The 19,197-nt window shown below is 50.9% G+C and overlaps 1 protein-coding gene across 1 annotated transcript; it reads right to left on the reverse strand.

Moving 5' to 3' along the window:
• Nucleotides 1-13,517, reverse strand: SLC7A4 (solute carrier family 7 member 4). Its single transcript, XM_069100920.1, has 5 exons — nt 13,469-13,517; nt 5,983-7,036; nt 4,185-4,831; nt 1,918-2,026; nt 1-752 (listed from the first exon to the last, which is right to left on the reverse strand). The coding sequence occupies exons 2-5, from the start codon at nt 6,962-6,964 to the stop codon at nt 553-555; spliced, it is 1,938 nt and encodes a 645-aa protein (XP_068957021.1). The 5' UTR covers nt 6,965-7,036; nt 13,469-13,517; the 3' UTR covers nt 1-552.
• Between the last annotated feature and the right edge of the window lie 5,680 nt (nt 13,518-19,197).

Here is a 19,197-nt window from a genome sequence, read left to right on the forward strand (position 1 = left end):
GTTCCCATCCCCTCTTCCATTTTCTGGGCCCTCTCCTCCCACTCTGTTAAGAACAAAGACAGAAAGCTCAGTGTGGGTTGTTGGTATCATGATTAATATTCTTCACTTAACTCAGATGTTGGGTACCAGCTGTCTCAATGGCATACAGCACCAGCAAAGAAAAATGTCTAATTGCCTATAATCAGTCACCACCCTTTCCAGAAGCCTCCAAGCTCTCCAAGCTTCTCCTACCCCTCTGGGCCCTTGCACATGACTCACTGGAAGCCAGGGTTCCCCATGGGGCATGCCCCCCAGACCTCTGTCCCCCATGCCCCACCCCAGACAGACAGCTATGGGCCACTTCCAGAGTGGCTGGTTGTAGGGGACTCAGGGTCAGGCCAAAAGGAGGGCAGGGAAGGGGGTGAGTGAAATCACTGTCTCCCACAATATTCTTCCTTCCCCCTCAGAGGGAAGCTCCAGGGATGCTGGGAGAGAGATGTAAGGGTTGGGGGAGGAGGGGCCGGGCCTGCCAGCCCCTGGCAGTGAGGACCGTTGGGAAGAGTCTGCTGGGTGTCAGCCGCTGTTCCCCGGGCTGGCACTGTCAGCACTGGGAGGAGGTCCTGAGCTGGCTTGGCCGGGGGGCTGTACTGTTTCCACCGTCTCCTCAAGGCTTCCACTAGGGAATACCACGTAGCGGGTGCTGCCTGAACACGGAGGGTCCACCATGTTCTCCTTGCTGTGCCTGATTCCATAGCCAAAGTAGACGCCAAGCCCTGCAGGGGTGCAGGGGAGAAAGGTTAGGCTCCTCAGGAGGCCTGGGCCTGCCTGAGATGAGGTGAAGTCTGGCCAGGCAGGTGGGGTCCCAGAGGCCGGGTCATACCAGGAGGCATCAAAGGAGCCAGGAGGACAGAAGGCTTAAGAGAACAGGGAGCCCCCAAAATGCCCGAGCTGGCAGAGATGGCAGAGGCTTCTGGTCCAAACACTCTGTGATCAAGCAAAGTGCCCAAGAGGTCAGCCACCCTCTGTGCAAACACCTCCATGCATGGGCAACTCACTACCTTTTAAGGCAGCTCATTCTAATTGTTAGTAAGGTTTTCCTGACATCAAACAGAAATACAGCAGTGTTCCACAACCTGACAGGGCTGTCATGGGAAAGAGGCCTGTTCAGTCTGTTCTGTTTAGTTCTAGAGAGCAGAACCCTCCCTTTGGTAAAGGAATCACACGCTGCCAAACAGTGAAAGCTGTCCGAGAGAGAATGAAGCTGCCCCAGAGCTCACAAGATCCCCATGACTTTGGGTCTTCCCAAAGAGGTCAGATGACTCTTCATGGTCAGGGATGCTGGTGTTTCAAAAAATATTTTGATAACTATTTCAACATAATTGATTTCCTTTATAATCCTGTGTATTTTATTCTGCGCATTTAATAACATTGTGAGAAGAGGTTGCCAGACTGCCACAAACAACCTGGTCAGATTCCCTCACCCCTCCGAGGTCTACATATTCTCTCTCCTTTAATGTCCCAGGTAACTGAGAGCCTCCAATTCTGCTAGGGAACCTAGGGTCAGGTGGGAAGGTCCAGCCAGACCAGACCAGATAGACTTAAAAAGTTTATTGAAAGCTTCCATTCTCAACTCCCTCCTCCTCCCCAACCTGAGCCCTCAAAGTGAGCCCCAATTGGATAGTGAAATGATCACAGTTCATTTGAAAGGGATACGGCCCCCTCCTCAGGACAGGGACAGAATGTAGACTAGAAGCCCCTTGAGGGAAGGGAGATTTCATTTTTGTCTTTGCATCTCCAGGGCCTCACAAAGCACCTGCCCACAGTAGATGTCTGCAGTTTTGAAGGGCAGTGGTGTGTGGAAATGACAAAGGTTTCCAGCCCTGGAGAGGCCCCATCAGCCCCTCAGAATGAGAAGCCAGTGCACACTTGGATACTCACCTGCCAGTAACCAGATAGCGAAGCGCAGCCAGGTCATATAGCTCAGTTTCAGCATGAGACAGATGTTCAGAAGGATGCTCAGAGCTGGAGTCAGAGGTACCCAGGGGATCTAGGAGACGGTGGAGGGCAAAGCTGAAGCACTGGGGAGTGGGGAGGGAGTGGGAGAGAGGAGCTGGGCAGGCAGGGTTATGATCTGCTCAATGCCCCCCCCTCCGCCGGTGGCTTAGGTGTGGTCACAGGAGTACCAGGGTTGTTATCAGCTTAACCAAGGTCTCTCTCTTTCACCTGCACTGGCTCCTCATTCCCTTTCTTCTCTCAACTCAAAACAACCCCTTCAGCCTGCACCAAGGGTGAGGAAAGTCATTGGTTCTGAAACCAATTTTGTTTAGAAATATACAATCAAACAGAAGCTGGAGCAGCTAAGCTGAGAGCCTGTAGGTGCCAAGAGGTGACTTGGTAGATGTGGGAGTGGACAGGTGTATCCTAGAGGGGATTATAGGCATCTCAGAGTGTGAGGAGGATTTGCATCCAGGTGGAAGAGTCAGAACATTTGTGCTGAGGCAGTGAGTCAGTCAACAAGCATATATTAAAGTGCCTAATGTAATTGTGCATAAGTGTGTGAATGCTCCTTGGGAATGAATGGATGAATGAATGGATGGATATGAAAAGCTATTAAGCATAAGCAGACAAGCCCTGGGCTAAATAAACCAAACTTCTTATCCTTTACCTAACCTTCCCCCTCCTTCCTTCCCTATTGCAGTCAAAGGCACTGCCCTCCTTTCAATCCCTCAGGCTCCCAAGCCAGGAGTCATCCTGGCCTCCTCACTATCTCTCACACCCACCCCCCACACACACATATCCAAGCTGGTGCTAAGGTCTGTTGATTTTACCTCTGCAGCATCTCTTGTTTATTTCACCTTTGCAACATCTCTGGTCAATTTCACCTCTGCAACATCTCTTGTCCATTCCACCTTTGCAACATCTGTCAATTTCACCTCTGCCAATTTCACCTCTGCAGCATCTCTAGTCCATTCCACCTTTGCAACATCTCTGGTCAATTTCACCTCTGCAACATCTCTTGTCCATTCCACCTTTGCAACATCTGTCAATTTCACCTCTGCAGCATCTCTAGTCCATTCCACCTTTGCAACATGTCTGGTCAATTTCACCTCTGCAACATCTCTTGTCCATTTCACCTTTGCAACAAGTCCCCTTGATTTCACCTCAGGAGCATCTCTGATCCATTCCACCTTTGCAACACCTCTTGCATATATAACCCTCTTCTCTCCACTGACACTGTCTCCACCCTGGGGCAGACCCTCATCACCTCACACCTGGACTATGGCAATAGCTGCAGGGAGTGGGGATGGGGAAGGGGATGTCTGCCTGCCTTGAACCTTTCCCCTTCCATTCCATCCTACACTCCGCTACCAAAGTGATTTTCCTCAAGTACAGGTCCAACCATGTCACCCCCTACTCAATAAACTCCAGTGACTCCCTATGACCTCTGGGATCAAACACAAAATGCTCTGTTTGGCATTCAGCCCTCCATAACCTTGACCCCTCCTACCTTTTCCATTCTTCTTTTATCTTATTCCTCCCAACATGTTCTCTTTGCTCTGGTGACACTGGCCTCCTGGCTGTCCCACAGACAAGACCCTCCATCTCTCTGTTCTGGGCTTTCTCTCTGGCCATCCTCCATGCCTGAGAATCTCTCTCTTCTGTTCTGACAACTGACCACCCGGGCTTCCTTTCAGTTCCAGCAAAAATCTCATCCCTGTAGGGAGACTACCACAACTCCTTTTAATGCTGGAGCCTTCCCTCTGTGATCATCTTTAGTCCATCCTGCAAATTGTTTGTTTCTACCTAGTTACCTCCCCCATTAAACTGTGAGCTCCTTGAGGGTAGGCAAGGACTTTGTTTTTGCTTTTTTCTGTATGCCCAACACTTAACACAAGTGCCTAGCACATAAGTGTTTAATAAACGCTTTTTTGCTGACTGACTGGCCTTCACTCCTGGTGAAGACAGCTGAAATCCCACCTTCTGCAGCAGGCCTGCCCCAGGTTTCCTAGCTGCCAATACCTTCCCCGTTTCAGATTGCCTTCACACCACTGTGTATGTATCTAACTGTTGATATATTGCCTCCCCTACTAGAATGGAAGTTCCTTGAGATCAAGGACTATGATTCTGGGAAGAAGGAAAATTAGAAGGGAGGGCAAAGGGGCTGAGGAAGCAGAGGGAGGAGGCAGCTGAGGGAGGAAGGTTACCTGGAAAGTGTCCTGGCTTGGCTGCTGCTGATGGGCACCAAGAAGAAGGAGGCTGAACAAGAAGGCCAGGCTGAAGAAAACCAGCAGGAAGGTGTAGCACCAGCGGGGTAGGTACAGGGTGGAATCCCCAAAGATAAGCACACAGCTGAACCCAATGGCAGACACCATGAGGCCCCCCAGGGCCCAGGTCACAGAAGCCCCTGAGCCACAGTGGGCACTCAGAAAGGGCAGGTAAGGCCGCCAGGCTAGCTTAAGCTGGCCCGGCTCGGGAACTTCTGCCTGGGTGGCCCCCACCAACTGCAACCTGTCAGAGAAGGACTCATACTGCTTGGAGGGGGGGCCTGGGCTAGGTAGAGCTGGTGGTGAGCCAGGGGCTGGGGCTCTCTGGAAACGAAGGACGATGATGCTGGCCGCCACAAAGGTGTAGGCCAGCAGTGTCCCAATAGACAAGAACTGGACCAGGGCCTCCAGGTCGAGGACAAGGGCCAGCACTGCCATGAGGCTTCCAAACACAACAATGGCTACTACCGGCACCTGGGTCTTGGGGTGCACGTGGGCAAACACCTGGAAGAAGAGTCCATCAGTGGCCATAGCGTAGACGATTCTTGGCAGGGAGAAGAGGTTGCTGAGCAGAACAGTGTTCATGGCTGTGGGAGAGGCCCAGAACCAGGTCAGCTCAGAATGGAAGTGGGGAACAGGAGGGGGACGTCAGGGGCAAGGCCAGCTGGGGCAGAGAGCTTGGCTAGTTCCCTAAGGTGGGGCTGCCAGGATCTAGGGCTCCAGAGAATTGCTGGTACGCCTCCAATCCCCACCTGACCACTAAGGGCTAAAGAACACATACATACACACACACACACACACACACACACACACACACACACACACACACTCTCTCTCTCTCTCTCTCTCTCTCTCTCTCTCTCTCTCTCTCTCTCCCTTCTCTTTCTCTGTCTCTGTCTCTCTATCTCGTCATATCAGTTCATGTCCTTTGCCCTCTTATCCATTGGGAAAGAGCTCTTGGTCTTAAATATTTGTGTCAATTCCCAAAAGACCTTGCAAAGCTGACTTTTATTTACTCTGTTTGAGGCCTAGGTTGTCTTCTCCCATTCTATGGGCGCTCTTTTTACTGTGGCTAATATTGATTTTACTCATAGAAAACTCTTTTTGCTTTTGTGTAATTGAAATTGTCTATTTCAGCTTTTAAGATGACCCCTCTCCCTTCTTTGGTTGATTCTGAGCTGTGAAAGCTCCCTCTGGTTTTCTATAGTCATTTATCATCACACCAACATTTCTATAAAGCTCTAAGTTTTCCAAAACACTTTGCACAGGTTGTCTTGTTTAATCTTCACAATGACCATGGGAGACAGGTACTATCATTATTCTATTTGACAGGTGAATCAGCTAAGGCTCAAAGAGGTTAAGTGACTTGCCCAGGGTCACACAGCTAGCAAGTGTCTGATGCAGAATTTGAACTCAGATGTTGCTGACTCCAGATCCAGTGCTCTATCGAATGTGCCCCTTGGTGCCCTCCTTTGTGACTTGACCTTTTACATTTCAGGTTGTCCATCTGGCAGACCTGGAAGGCCTCATCATGGTCAGGCCAGGACTACTCCCACCTGACCACAGGGGAGGACAGAAGGGTGAACCTCACTAAAAAAAATACATGTTGAGGCTAGCGAGACTCACTGAAACCTTAGGCAGGCCTTACTTACCCGGGGCAGAGCTGAGGGAGCCCCATGTGTGAACCCCATGAGAACAAGGATGCTAGTTGGCATCCCTCCCCCCTCCTGCCACTCACCACAGATGGATCCCACAGCCACAATGAAGCCAGCCCAGCCATAGCCACGCCGGTAGAAGGCATCAGCCAGAGCTGACTCAGGGTCCAGGCTGTGCCAGGGCATCATCAGAGTCAGGACCATGGACACCAGGATGTAGGCGCCGGCTACCAGGCTCAGGGAGATGGCGATGGCCATGGGCACTGCCCGCTTGGGGTTCCTGGCCTCTTCGCTGGAGGCAGCAATGACGTCAAAGCCCACAAAGGCATAGAAGCAGGTGGCCGTGCCTGCCAGGATGCCTGAGAAACCAAAAGGGGCAAAGCCTCCCTCCTGTGTGCTCCAGTTCCTGGGCTGGGCCAGCACGAAGCCCAGGATTACGATGAAAACAATGACGCCCAGGCTGAGGGCAGAGAAGATGTGGTTGAGCCAGGAGGAGACACGGGCCCCACAGGAAACAAAGGCAGCAGCAATCAGCAAGATGCCTGCGGCCAGGAAGTCTGGGTAGCGGGCAAGGAAGGGCACCTGCCACACGCCCACGTGGGTCTCTGTAAAGTTCCGGATGTGGTGACTGAAGATGGAATCAAGGTAGCCACTCCAGGCTCGGGCCACAGCGGCACCCCCAATCATGTACTCCAGCAGCACGTTCCAGCCGATGAGGAAGGCCCAGAGTTCACCCATGGACACGTAAGTGAACATGTAGGCGGAGCCCGTGCGTGGCACTCGAGCCCCAAACTCCGCATAGCACAGGGCCGCCAGCAGGGAGGCCACGGCGGCCACAGCAAAGGAGACGATCACCGCCGGGCCTGCCATTTCTTTAGCCACTGTGCCTGTGAGGACGTAGAGGCCCGAGCCCACCATGCCACCAATGCCCAGCAGCGCCAGGTCCAGCGTAGACAGGCAGCGCCTCAGGGACGTCTCCATCATGGCATCTTCCAGTGGCTTCAGTCGATTGATCTTCTGGCAGAGACGGGCCAGGCTGGCGGCACTGGGAAGCCCCCACACCATGCTGGGGGAGAGGCTGGGCCCAAGGGCCTGGGCAAGGAGGAGGTGGAGGAGGGGCACAGAGCCAGCACCTGTCTGGTCGGGGCAGAAGAAACAGAGAGCATCTGAGCTCCAGACATAGGTCCTGCCCACCCGCCATTCAACCCCAGCCTATTCTTACCCCTTGTCAGTCAGTGAGTCAGTGAATCTACACATATTTATTAAGGCTTACTATTTACCAGGCACTGTGCTAAGTGCTAGGGATATAAAGAAAAAATGTAATAATCATTAATAATAATGCAAATAGGTGGTATACTGACCCTGGAGTCAGGAGGACCTGAGTTCAAATCCGGCCTCAGACACTTAACACAAAAACTAGCTGTGTGACCTTGGGCAAGTCACTTAACCCCAATTGCCCTTCAAAAAGCAAACAAAACAAAATAAAAATAATGCAAATAATTTAAGACCATCCAAGACACATGTAGTGCAAAGTTGAGGTCATCTCTAGGAAGGCTCTAACACAGGGAAAGTTGGGAAATCCCCCTCTCCTTTCTCCTTTGACTTCTGGTCCCATGCCTAGGCTAGCCCTATCCCAGGCACTGTCCTACTGTCCTCAGGCCTCAGCCCCAGGCTAGCCCAATCCCCTTTCTAGTCCCTGGACTAATTCAATCCTATTCCATCCTTCCCCAGAATTTCGGCATTGGAAGGAGCCTCAGAGGTCACCTCACCTCACTTCTCCAGAAGAAGAAACCCTTCCACAACAGCACAGACAAGGGTTCATTCAGCCCTCTCTTGAATTCTTCTAGTGATGGGGAGTTCACTCCCCCTAGCCACCCAGTCCTCTCCTGGACACTTCTGACTGTTAGAAAGTTTTTCATCCACAGTCAATATTTCTCTGAATCCGGCCCTTGTGGATCAGGAAGGGCCAGCCCTCTGAGGCTGTAGACTCCAAACCATCCCTGGCAGCCCATCCTTGGCCTCGCCTGCCACACCCTCCAAGTTTGTGTGGCCGTGGGAATGGTGGTGGCAATACAGTGGGCCCACATCCACTGATGGTTCTGATCCGACAAGGAGGGCTGTCAGCGGAGCTCAGGGGCCCAGGCCTCCCCTTCTTGAGGCCTGCCTCCTGATTTGGTCAGATGTTCCTCTGATGGCAGGCTTTACCCCACCTCTCCAGGGTAACTCCCCCTTGTAAGGCTCCTGGCCTCCCCAGGCCCACTGTGCACATCCTCAGGGGGCCTTGGAGTCAGACTTCCCTTTGATTTTTAAAATCTATTGGAATGAAACCTGCTTCTGTTGCCCGCTCACTGTGCTCACTGTGGCCCACTATATGGCCTACCGGGACAAGCAGAATGAAGGCAACCTCTGTTCTACAGGATGGGGAGAGAGGGAGGGAGGGAGACAGAGAGAGGGAGGGGAAAGAGGGGAAGGAGAGGGGGAGGGGGAGAGGGGAGGGAGAGAGGGAGGGAAAAGAGAGGAGGAACTAGGGGAGGGGGAGAGAGAGAAGAGAGGGAGAAAGGGAGAGTGAAAGTGGAAGAAGAGAGAGGTAGGGAGAGGGGAAGGAGAGAGATAGGGACAGATAGGTGTAAATAGATGGAGAGACAGCAACAGACTTATACGCAGACATAGATTAAATAGCAAATACAGAGATACTAACAAACAGACGTATATATATGGAGAGACAGAAATACGTATTATATATAATACACGCATATATAGACAGATGTAGACAGACAAATACACATAGGCACACAAAAAATAGACAGCAGTTACACAAGCTGGCAGACTGGTTTTAACAGGGTAGCAACTTGGTGGTGCAATGTAAAGGGTGCTGGGCCTGAAGTCAAGAAGACCTGAGTTCAAATCCAGCTACACTTCTAGCTGTGTGACCCTGGGCAGGTCACTTAACCCTTGCCTGCCTCAGTTTCCTCATCTGTAAAATGAAGATAGTAATAGCACCTACCTCACAGGGTCAAAAAAGCCACCATTTGTACAGTGCTTGGCCAATCTTGGGGAGCCTTCCCTAGACCCTGCCATTCTCCCCAGCTGCTGCCCGATATCTCCCCTCAGCCTAACTCCTTGGAACAGCCTCTCTGCTTGAGGCCTCCCCGTCCCCAGGTACTCACTCCCTAGCCCTTTGCCCTCTGGCTTCTCTCCCACTTTACCAACAATCTCCCAAAGCCTGAATCAAATGACTTCCTTGCCCTAACCCTCCTGGACATCTCGGCTCCCTTCGGCACTCCAGCTTGAGCTCTCTCCTTTCCCTCTCAGATGTCACTGCACTTTCCTCACTCCTAGGCCTCCTCTGCCCATCCCCCGCATCATCCCCATGCCTCCTCCCCAGGGGGTTCTCCAAGGGTTGGTGCCAGGCTCTCTCCTCTTCTGTCTACACTCATTCTCAGTGACCTCCCAAGAATTTAATGATCTTCATGGAGATGACTTAGAGATGTCTATATCCAGCCCCTGGCTCTCCCCTGAGCAGCAGGCCTTCATGCCCAATTGCCTACTTGGCATTTCAGACTAGATGTCCAGGACCCATCTCAAAGTCAAGTCCAAAGCAGAGTCATTCTCTCTCTTGCCAAATCTGCTCCTCTTCCAAACTTCACAGTACCTGTCAGAGGTATGCCTCTTCTTTAGTTTCCAGGGATTCTATTCAGCTCCTCCCTGTCCCTCACCCCAGAGATCCAGTCAGTGGCCAAATCCTCCATCACATCTCTCCCACACCACTCCCCTCTCTCTCCTCAAGATTCTGAGTTCCAATTCTTCCCCCATCTCTCCCCTACCCCCACCCCAACATGGCAAGCATGCCGATCACCCCTTCCCCCAGTCGGCCTCTCATATACCCTGCCCCATCCTTCATCTTCCCCCCTTACTTTCTTGTAGGGCAAGATGGATTTCTCTACCCCATTGCCTGTATATCTTATTTCCTGGTTGCATGTACCAACAATTTTTAACATTTTTTTTTAAACTTTGAGTTCCAGTTTCTTTCCCTTCTTCCCTCTTCACCCACCCCCACTGGGAAGACAAGCAATTCAATATAGGTTGTACATGTGTTGTTATGCAAAACATTTCCATAGCAGTCATGCTGTGAAAGACTAACTCTATTTCCCTCCATCCTATCCTGCCCCACATTGATTCTATTTTCTCCTTTGACCCTGTCCCTTTTCAAAAGCATTTGCTTCTTCTCTCTCCTCACAGAGCCAGAACTGAAAATCCTTTCTCACCCCTGGCCTCACTTATCACAATGGCCTCCTAGCCATGGCCCTGATCACCCTCTAGATCCATCTATGGCCCACCCTGATGGTCAGCTGATTTCCCTTAAATGTCAACCCAACTATGTCTCTCTCCTGCCCTATAAATCCCAGTGGCTCTCTATTGCCTCTAGACACAAATATCAGTGCCGGCTGCCCCCCAGTCTTTGAGCTCCCTCACTTTGAGCCTCCTTGGATATCCCTCACCTTCCCACCCTCGGAAGGCCAGCCAAACTGGCCTTTGTTCTTAATAGTCTGTCTCCCATCTCCCTGCCTTTGCTCAGGCTGTGGCCCCTGCCTGGAGCACCATCCCTCCTCACCTCCACCTCAACGAGTCCCTGTCTTCCTTCAAAAAGCAATTTAGGCACCACTTTCTACATACAGCCTTACCCTGCTGCCCCCAGCTGCTTGTGCCCTCCCTCAGGATTTCACTACTCTCCATTTCCTAGCTTTAGACCTATCCCACATATAATCACAAAGGCACATACAGGAGCATGTGTGTATATGTGGTGCAGTAGAGAGAGAGCACTGGTCCTGGAGACAGGAGAACCTGAGTTCAAATCTGGCCTCAGACACTTATGAGTTGGGTGACCTTGGTCAAGTCACTTCACCCTGCTTGCCTGTTTCCTCATCTATAAAATGAGCTAGAGAAGGAAATGGCAAATCACTCCAATGCCCCTGCCAGGAAAACCCCAAATGGGTCACCAAGAGTCAAACATGACTGAAAAAACTGAACTCACCAGTCTGAACAACATTTACACACACACACACACATAAAAGAGGTGTGTTTGCAGGAGGGGTATATATGCATATGTGTGTGCGTTTGTAGGAGGTATATAAGAATTACTATGTATATGTGTGTATGTATGTATACAGATGTGTGTCTCCCCATAAGAATGCAGGGTAAGATCCTTGAGAAGAGAAGGGGATTTTTCATTCTTTGTATTTATATCTCCTCTGCCTGGTGCACAGTAAATGTTTGTTGCTGATTGGTTGATTGATTGATTGGGGTGTTTTCCAAGTCAGGACTAAAGTGTACCCTCCTCTGTTCCCCCTCCTAAGCCAGAGCAGATCTGAGGGCAGGAAGGGCCCAGGAAAGCTTATGGATACCACAGTAGACTGGAGTGGGAGGGGAAGAGCTGAGAGGAGCGAAAGGCTTGAGGATGGGGCTGGAGCCCAGGGCCCTGCTCAGTCCACAGAGGTAGCCTACCACTCAATTTATTCTGCAGCCCCATGTGGATGAACACACTGCCCCTCACCAGATTCACTACCCCAGCCTGCCTGGCCTCTCTCCACAGCCAGGGCTGAATTTCTCCCTTAAGAAGGGCAGGGAATGGGGCGGCCAGGGGGCTCAGCGAGTAAGAGCACCAGCTCCAGTGTTGGGAGGACCTGGAGATTTAATCCCGGGCTCAGACACTCAGCACCACACCCAGAAATAACTCACCGTGTAACTATGAGCAAGTTACTTAACCCCGATTGCTTAAAAAAAAAGGGCAGGGAAAGCTGGCTCTGACTGTCTTTCTCTTCTCTCTCTCTGTCACTCTCTGTCTCTGTCTCTCTCCCTTCCCTGAGGAGGGAATAGACTGGATCTCTCTCCACCAGTGGGAATCAGGGAACCAGGCTGGATTTCTTTCCACTGGATTTGAAGAGGGATCAGGTGAGGATGCCCTTCTATGGGGTGGGGCTGGAGGAAAAGGGACTGCCCCCTGGGAGGCTTTCTCTCTAGACCAGGAACTAAGGAAGAGGACAGAAACCTGACACTTCTGTGTGTGTCACAGCTCCAGGCAGGACTAGTGAGGCGGAAGCTGGAGCGCCCCCTTTTATCCAAGGAGACAGGGGGAGCCCCAGCTAACAGCCTGTACCTTTGCCACTGCTGCTGGGCAGGGGCGTCTCCAGGAGCCTGTAACAGCTGCCATCTGTGCTTTCTGACAGTGGGCCAAGTCCCTGTAGGGACTGCCATTTACCCCTGCCCACCACCCACCTCTCCCTGTGTCAGCTTTTTCCTCCCTCGAGTCCTCTTCTCTCACCCCTCATCCCTGCCCATCCCCCAACTCTCCCTCTCCTCCCCTGGCCTCACCTCTAGCCACCCCTCCTGTCCCTAGTCTTCATTCTGCCTCTCCCCAGCCTAAGCCTTGCCCAGCCATCATCTTTCTGCACCCACCCTTCATCTCTCTCCTTCACCCCAAGCTTTTGCCTGGGTATTCCCAGCTCTCCCCTCAACCTGGTCCCTCACTTCCGTCCAGCCGGGTCTTCCAGCTCCTTTGCCCCACAGGGTGAATGGTGCCTCTCACACCTCTGCCCTTCTTTCCCTCTCTCCCCCACTTCCCCCCCTCTTCTGGCCTATTCAGACTCTGCTTATCTACAATTCATGCCTCAGGCCCCCAGTCTCCTTCCTCCCTCACATCCTCGGGCACTAATTGCTCTGGAAGCAGGAAAGCAGGAGGCAGATGCGGACAGAAGGCAGCCCTCGGGGGTTTCGTCCTCCTCCCCCACCCCATCACTGTCAGATTAGGCTAAGTTTAGCAGTTTGGGGAGTGGAGAGGAACAGCAGCGTGATGGAGAAGGGAAAGCCGAAGTGGAGCGGGTGGGGCTGGAAGACAGCAAAGCGGCCTTGGACACAGCTTTTCTCCCGGAGATCAAAATGGAGTCAGGTCGGCAGGCAGGCAGGGCCTGGGGGCAAAAGGCCCCAAGAGGGACATTCCTTTCCCAAAGAGGGTCCCCACTCGCTCCCACCTGGGAAGAGTCACTGGGCATGGTCCGGGAGCGAGCCTGCTCCTTTAGCCAGGTGTGTGTGTGTGTGGGGGGGGGGGCCAAATTTGGGGGGGGCTAAGGACAAGTCCCTCAACTTTTCCAGATCGCCCCGACCTGCCCTGCGGGCTCAGGCCACAGAGGGAACCGCCCACCTGGGGACCCCACCCCAAGCCAGCCGGGGCTACCGCCACGCTGCAGCGGGATCTACAGCGGCCCAGACCGCTCAGCACCACAGCCAGCTCCGGAGCTGCCACACCGCCCCACGCAGCCGCACCCTGCCCGGTTCTGCCCCCAGGTACCCACCCGGTCCCAGACCCGCTCTATCAGCCCCCAGGCCTCCTCCTCTCCATCCCCAGAGCTAGGGCCCGCCCTGGCCGTCCCCTATCCCGGGTGTTTTCTACTGTAGCCCCACGGCCAGAGCGGGGTGAGCCACAGGTTGAGAGGGGGGAGCTGTAAGCAGGTAGTCCTCGAGTGGGGACTGGGAGGGGGGGAAACCGAAGGGGATGTTGCGGAGCAAGAGACCCACCTGCAGCCTCTGCGGCGCTGCTCCTCCAGGCTCTGGAGCCACCCCAGAACGCTCAGCCCCGCCCCACCTACCCGGCAGGTCCGCCCATCCAGGACAGGGGCGGGGGAGGCAGAGAAGAAAGCTCCCCAGCACCCTCGTGTGGTTCCGATGGGAATGAGGGGGGAGGGTCCTCGGTCCTCGGTCCTGACCCCCACCTCACCAAAGGTCTATCTCTACTGACACCCTTTCCTTGCCACTGGCTCATTGCTACTGACGCCCCCCCACCACACACACGGGTCGTCCCTACTGACCCCCCCCCCACACACACACACTGGCTCATTGCTACTGACCCCCCCACTGACTCATCTCTATTGAACCCCCATATCTACTGACCCTCACTCCCACTGAACCTTTCCTACTGACCGTCACATTTCCACTTGCCCCTCCATACTAATCCTTACCTTTCCCACTGGCCCTTTGTACTGACGCTCACCCCCCATTAGTTTCTTCATACTGACCCTTATCCCCCAACTGGCTCTTTCATACTGATCCTTAAGCCTCACACTCCCCACTGACCCATCTCTCTTGATCCTTAGGCCCCCACTGGTTCCTCCATACTGACCCTAACTCCTCACTGGCCTGCGTCTACTGATCCTCACCTACCCCCACTAGTCCTTCTATATAGACTCTAACTCCCCACTGGTCCCACTGATCTAGCACAAATTCCTTGCAGCTGACCCTCCCTGACCCCTTCACACCAACCCTGACCTCTCAGTGCCCCTTTCCCATTCCCTCCCCTCTTTGCCCCACCTGCCTCCCTTCATCAACCTCCCTACAGTGCTGATGTCGCTGTGACCCTGCATGGCCTGTTGGAGACCTTCCTCACTGTCCTCAGGCTCACAGGAAACATTATCCACCCATTCTGATCCAGAGCAGGGGGGAAGTACCTGCTGAGTGCTAAGTACTGGACTAAGAGAGAGGGTTTATGTTCCAAACATAAAAGGGGGGAAAATGACCCTGGCCTCAAGAAGCTTACATTCTGTGGGGGAGGAGGAAAGAAAAGGGAAGGCAACATAGGGAGAGTGAGCTGGGGGATGACCAAAGGGCTTGGGACAGGGGGCTCCTAGGCTGAGCCTAGAAGAAGGGCACAGGGATCCCTAGCAAGAGCCAAACGACTTCACACCTACTGCTTTGGGCTGGGCACTAGGAGGCCCTGGGAGGAATGAGGTGCTCCCGACTCTGGGGAGAAATAGCCACCATCCAGATACCTATATGCAGCACAGATACAAAGGGACAGAAGAGAGGAGAGAGCCTTCCAAGCATGGGGCACAGCCTAGGCAAACGTGCAGAGGTAGGAGGTGAAGTGTTCAGTGGGAGCAATGTGACAGTTTGACTGAACCTTACATACAGTCCCTTGAGGGAGGGATATGAAACCGTTACGGAAGGACAGGTTAGTTGTGCTACCACTCTTTGGACAGAAAGCTGATGGACTCAGAGAGCAGGCTGGAGAATGATTTCTTTCTGTTTTGAACATGGCAAATGAGGGGATTTGTTTTTCGTGACTACATATGTTTGTAATAGGCTTTGTTTTTCTTGCCTTCTCAATGGGTGAGGGAAGGAGAAGGGAAAGGAAGAGAATTTGACTCTGAAGATAAAATAAAATTAATGTTTTTAAAAAGAAAGATTAGAATAGCAATGCAAGATGGCAGAGTAAAAGCAGGAACTTGCTTGAGCTTGTCCCCCACTCACCTCCAATACCTGTAAAAATGACTTGAAACAAATTTTAGAGCTACAGAGCCCACAAAATGACAGAGCGAAGCACATCTCCAGCTGAAGACAGCCTGGCAAGCTGACAAGAAGGGGCTATTGCACTGGGCTGGGAGTGGAGTGCCGTCCTGCATGGACCATGCCAGCACAGACTACCTACACAGACCAGGGAACCAGACCTCAGGGAACTGAATCACTGGCAGCTGTGGAGGTTTCCAGACTTCTCAACCCATAAACGGCAAAGAGAAAGTAAAAGGTCAGTGGGGAAACTATGCTGGACCTGGGTGAGAGAAGAGCTTGGTCAGACCCCTGCCCTTTGTGGGGTGGAGGTGGTGGGGGCTGCCCAGCAGCAACAGCAGCAGTGGTTGCTTCTGGAGCTCCAGATCCACAGATGGTGGGGGAATAGTAGCTGATCAGAGGGCAAATGCAGGGATCTCTTTGATGGTGCTGAGGTAGGCTTCTCTTGCTTTGCCCTGCTTGGATCTGGGCCACAGTCTTGGGTGGTGGTCCTGGGGTGAGGAGGAGCGCTGGTGTGGCAGAGCTTGTGGTGGCTCTGGAGAGGCAGTCCTCCTCACAGGTCTGGGGCAGGTGCCTAGAAGTAGCCCTGACAACAGCTGTGCAAAACCCCAGAAATTTGGGACACAGCACTCTCCACTCTGGAAGCAGAGTTCTACCCTGGCAAAGGGCTCAAAAGTCAAGTAATTGGCAGGGAAAATGAGCAAATAGAGGAAAAGAAATCAGACTGTAGAATCATCCTTTGGTGATAAAGAAGATCAAAACAGAATTAGAAGGCAACAAAGTCAGAACTCCTGCATCCAAAGCCTCCAAGAAAAATATGAATTGATCACAGGCCCTAGAGGAGCTCAAGAGGGATTTTGAAAATCAGGTAAGAGAAGCAGAGGAAAAAATGGGAAGAGAAATGAGAGTGATGCAAGAAAATCATGAAAAATGAGTCAACAGCTTGCTAAAGAAGACCCAAAAAAATAGTGAAGAAAATAACACCTTTAAAAAAATAGCTTAATTCAAATGGCAAAAGAGATCCAAAAAGCCAATAAGGAGAAGAATGCCTTAAAAAGCAGAATTGACCACATGGAAAAAGAAGTCCAAAAACTCACTGAAGAAAAGAATTCCTTCAGAATTAGAATGGAGCAAGTGGAAGCTAATGACTTTATGAAAAATCAAGATATTGTAAAGCAGATCCAAACGAATGAAAAAATAGAAAATGATGTAAAAGATCTCATTGGAAAAACAACTGACCTGGAAAATAGATCCAGAAGAGAAAATTGTGAAAGCCACAATTAAAAAAAGAGCCTAGACATCATTTCCCAAGAAATTATCAAGGAAAACTGCCCTGATATTACCCTAGAACCAGAGGGTAAAGTGGAAATTGAAGGAATCCACCAACTGCCTCTTGAAAAAGATCCCGAAAAGAAAAGTCCTAGGAATATTATAGCCAAATTCCAAAGTTCCCAGGTCAAGGAGAAAATATTACAGGCAGTAAGAAAGAAATAATTTGGGGTGGCTAGGTGGTGCAGTGAGTAAAGCGCCGGCCCCAGAGTCAGGAGGACCCAAGTTTGGTTCCAGCCTCAGACACTTAACATCCACACAAAAAAACTAGCCGTGTAACCTTGGGCAAGTTACTTAACCACAATTGCCCTCCAAAAGGCAAAACAAAACAAAACAAAAAACAAAAAAGAAATAATTCAGGTATTGTGGAAACACAATCAGGATAACACAAGATCTAGCAGCTTTCACATTAAGGTATTGAAGGCTTGGAATATGATATTCCAGAGGTCAAAGGGGCTAGGATTAAAACCAAGAATCACCTACCCAGAAAAACTAAGTATAATACTTTAGGGGAAAATATAGACATCCAGTGAAATAGAGGACTTTCAAGTATTCTTGATGAAAAGACCAGAGCTGAGCAGAAAATTTGACTTTCAAATACAAGAATCAAGAGAAGCATGAAAAGGTAAACAGGAAAGAGAAATCACAAGGAACTTATTAAAGTTGAACTGTTTGCATTCCTACATGGAAAGACAATATTTGTAACTCAGGAGACTTTTCTCAGTATTAGGACAGTTGAAGGGAATATGTGTGTGTGTATTATGTATATATGTGTGTATATGTATACATAGACAGAAGGAACAGGGTGAGTTGAATATGAAGGGATGATATCTAAAAAATAGAATTAAGAGGTGAGAGAGGAATATATTGGGAGAAGGAAAAAGGGAGAGATAGAATAGGGTAAATTATTTCACATAAAAGAGGCAAGAGAAGCTGTTATAATGGAGAGAAAGAGCAGGAAGGTGAAAGGGAATGTCAACCATACTCTCATTGAATCTGGCTTAAGGAGGGAATAATATACACACTCAATTGGGTATCTTACCTTATAGGAAAGTATCGGGGAAGGGGATGGGGGGGTGATAGAAGGGAGGGCAGATTAGGGGAGAGGGTAGTCAGAAGCAAATACTTTTGAAAAGGGACAGGGTCAAAGGAGAAAACAGAATCAATGGGGGGGGTGGAATAGGATGGAGGGAAATATAGTTAGTCTTTCATAACATGACTACTTTTGGAAATGTTTGCATAACTACACATGTATAACCTACACTGAATTGCTTGTCTTCTCAGTGGGGGTGGGTGAGGAAGGAGGAAGGGAGAGAATCTGGAACTCAAAGTTTTAAAAAACAAATGTTAAAAAATTCTTTTTACATTCAACCAGGAAATAAGATATACAGGCAATGTGGTATAGAAATCCATCTTGCCCTACAAGAAAGTAAGGGGGAAGGGAGATGGGGGGATATAAGAGAGGGCAGACTGGTGGAAGGGGTAATCAGTATGCTTGCCATCTTGGGGTGGGGGGTAGGGGAGAGATGGGGAGGAAATGTGGAACTCAAAATCTTGTGGAAATGAATGTTGAAAACTAAAAATAAATAAATAAATTTTTAAAAAAAGATGGGGGGGGGTGCTGCCAAACAGGGAAGAAAAAAAAAGATTAGCCCAAGATGAACAGAGAATTTAAATGCCTAATGGGGAAACTTGCATTTCTTCCTGGAGGCAAGCAAAGGAGTAATGTGGTCAGTCAGTCAGTCAACAAACATTTAATGAAGTACCTAGTGTCAAGCTCTGTGCCAACCCCCATGGGTACAAAGAAAGCAAAAATAGACAACAGAAAGCCCTGCCCCCAAGTAGCTCATAGTCTAGAGGAGACAACATGTCAATGGTTGTGGACAAACAAAATAGATGCTGAATAAGTTGGAAAAAAAAATCCACTGAGAGAAGACACCAGCCTTTAGGAGGGTCAGAAAAGACTCTTGTAGAAAGTAGGGGTTTAGCTGGGATATGAAGGAAGTCAGGAAATCCAGGGGGTGGAGATGAGGAGGGACAGGAGGACAGCCAGAAAAAATGCCTGGGGTCAGGAAAAGGAATGTCTGTACAAGGACCAGCCAGGAGGTCAGTGTGGCAGACATGGCTGGGCCTGGAGTCCAGAAAACTCCTCTTCCTGAGTTCAAATCCAGCCTCAGACACTTCCTAGCTGTGTGACCTTGGGCAAGTCACTTCACCCCATTGGCCTTAAAACGAGCTGGAGAAGGAAATGGCCAACCCCTCCAGTGTCTCTGCAGAGAACACCCAAGGTGGGGTCACGAGGAGTCAGGCACGACTGGAATGATGACGACCACAACAAACTGTGTGCCAGGCACTGTGCCCACATTCTCTATAAACATCTCTATTGATCCTCACGGCAACCCTGGGAGGGAGGTCATATTCCTATTACCTCCACTTTACAGGTGGGGCGACTGAAGCAGCCAACCAGAGGTAAAGTGACTCACCCAGGGCCACACAGTTCCTAAGTGTCTCAGGTCAGGTCCTCTTGTTCATTCTGTCCCTGTTACTGTAGCTCCAGTGCACTGATGGTGTGCGCTCACCTTCCAGACTCTTTTTTCTTTTTTGCTTATTTTTGGAGGGGGGAGGGCAGGGCAGTT

The sequence above is a fragment of the Petaurus breviceps genome, unplaced genomic scaffold (assembly GCF_028583685.1).
Source record: "Petaurus breviceps papuanus isolate PSGF00001 unplaced genomic scaffold, PetGlider_PUasm1.0 428, whole genome shotgun sequence".
Taxonomy (NCBI): domain Eukaryota; kingdom Metazoa; phylum Chordata; class Mammalia; order Diprotodontia; family Petauridae; genus Petaurus; species Petaurus breviceps.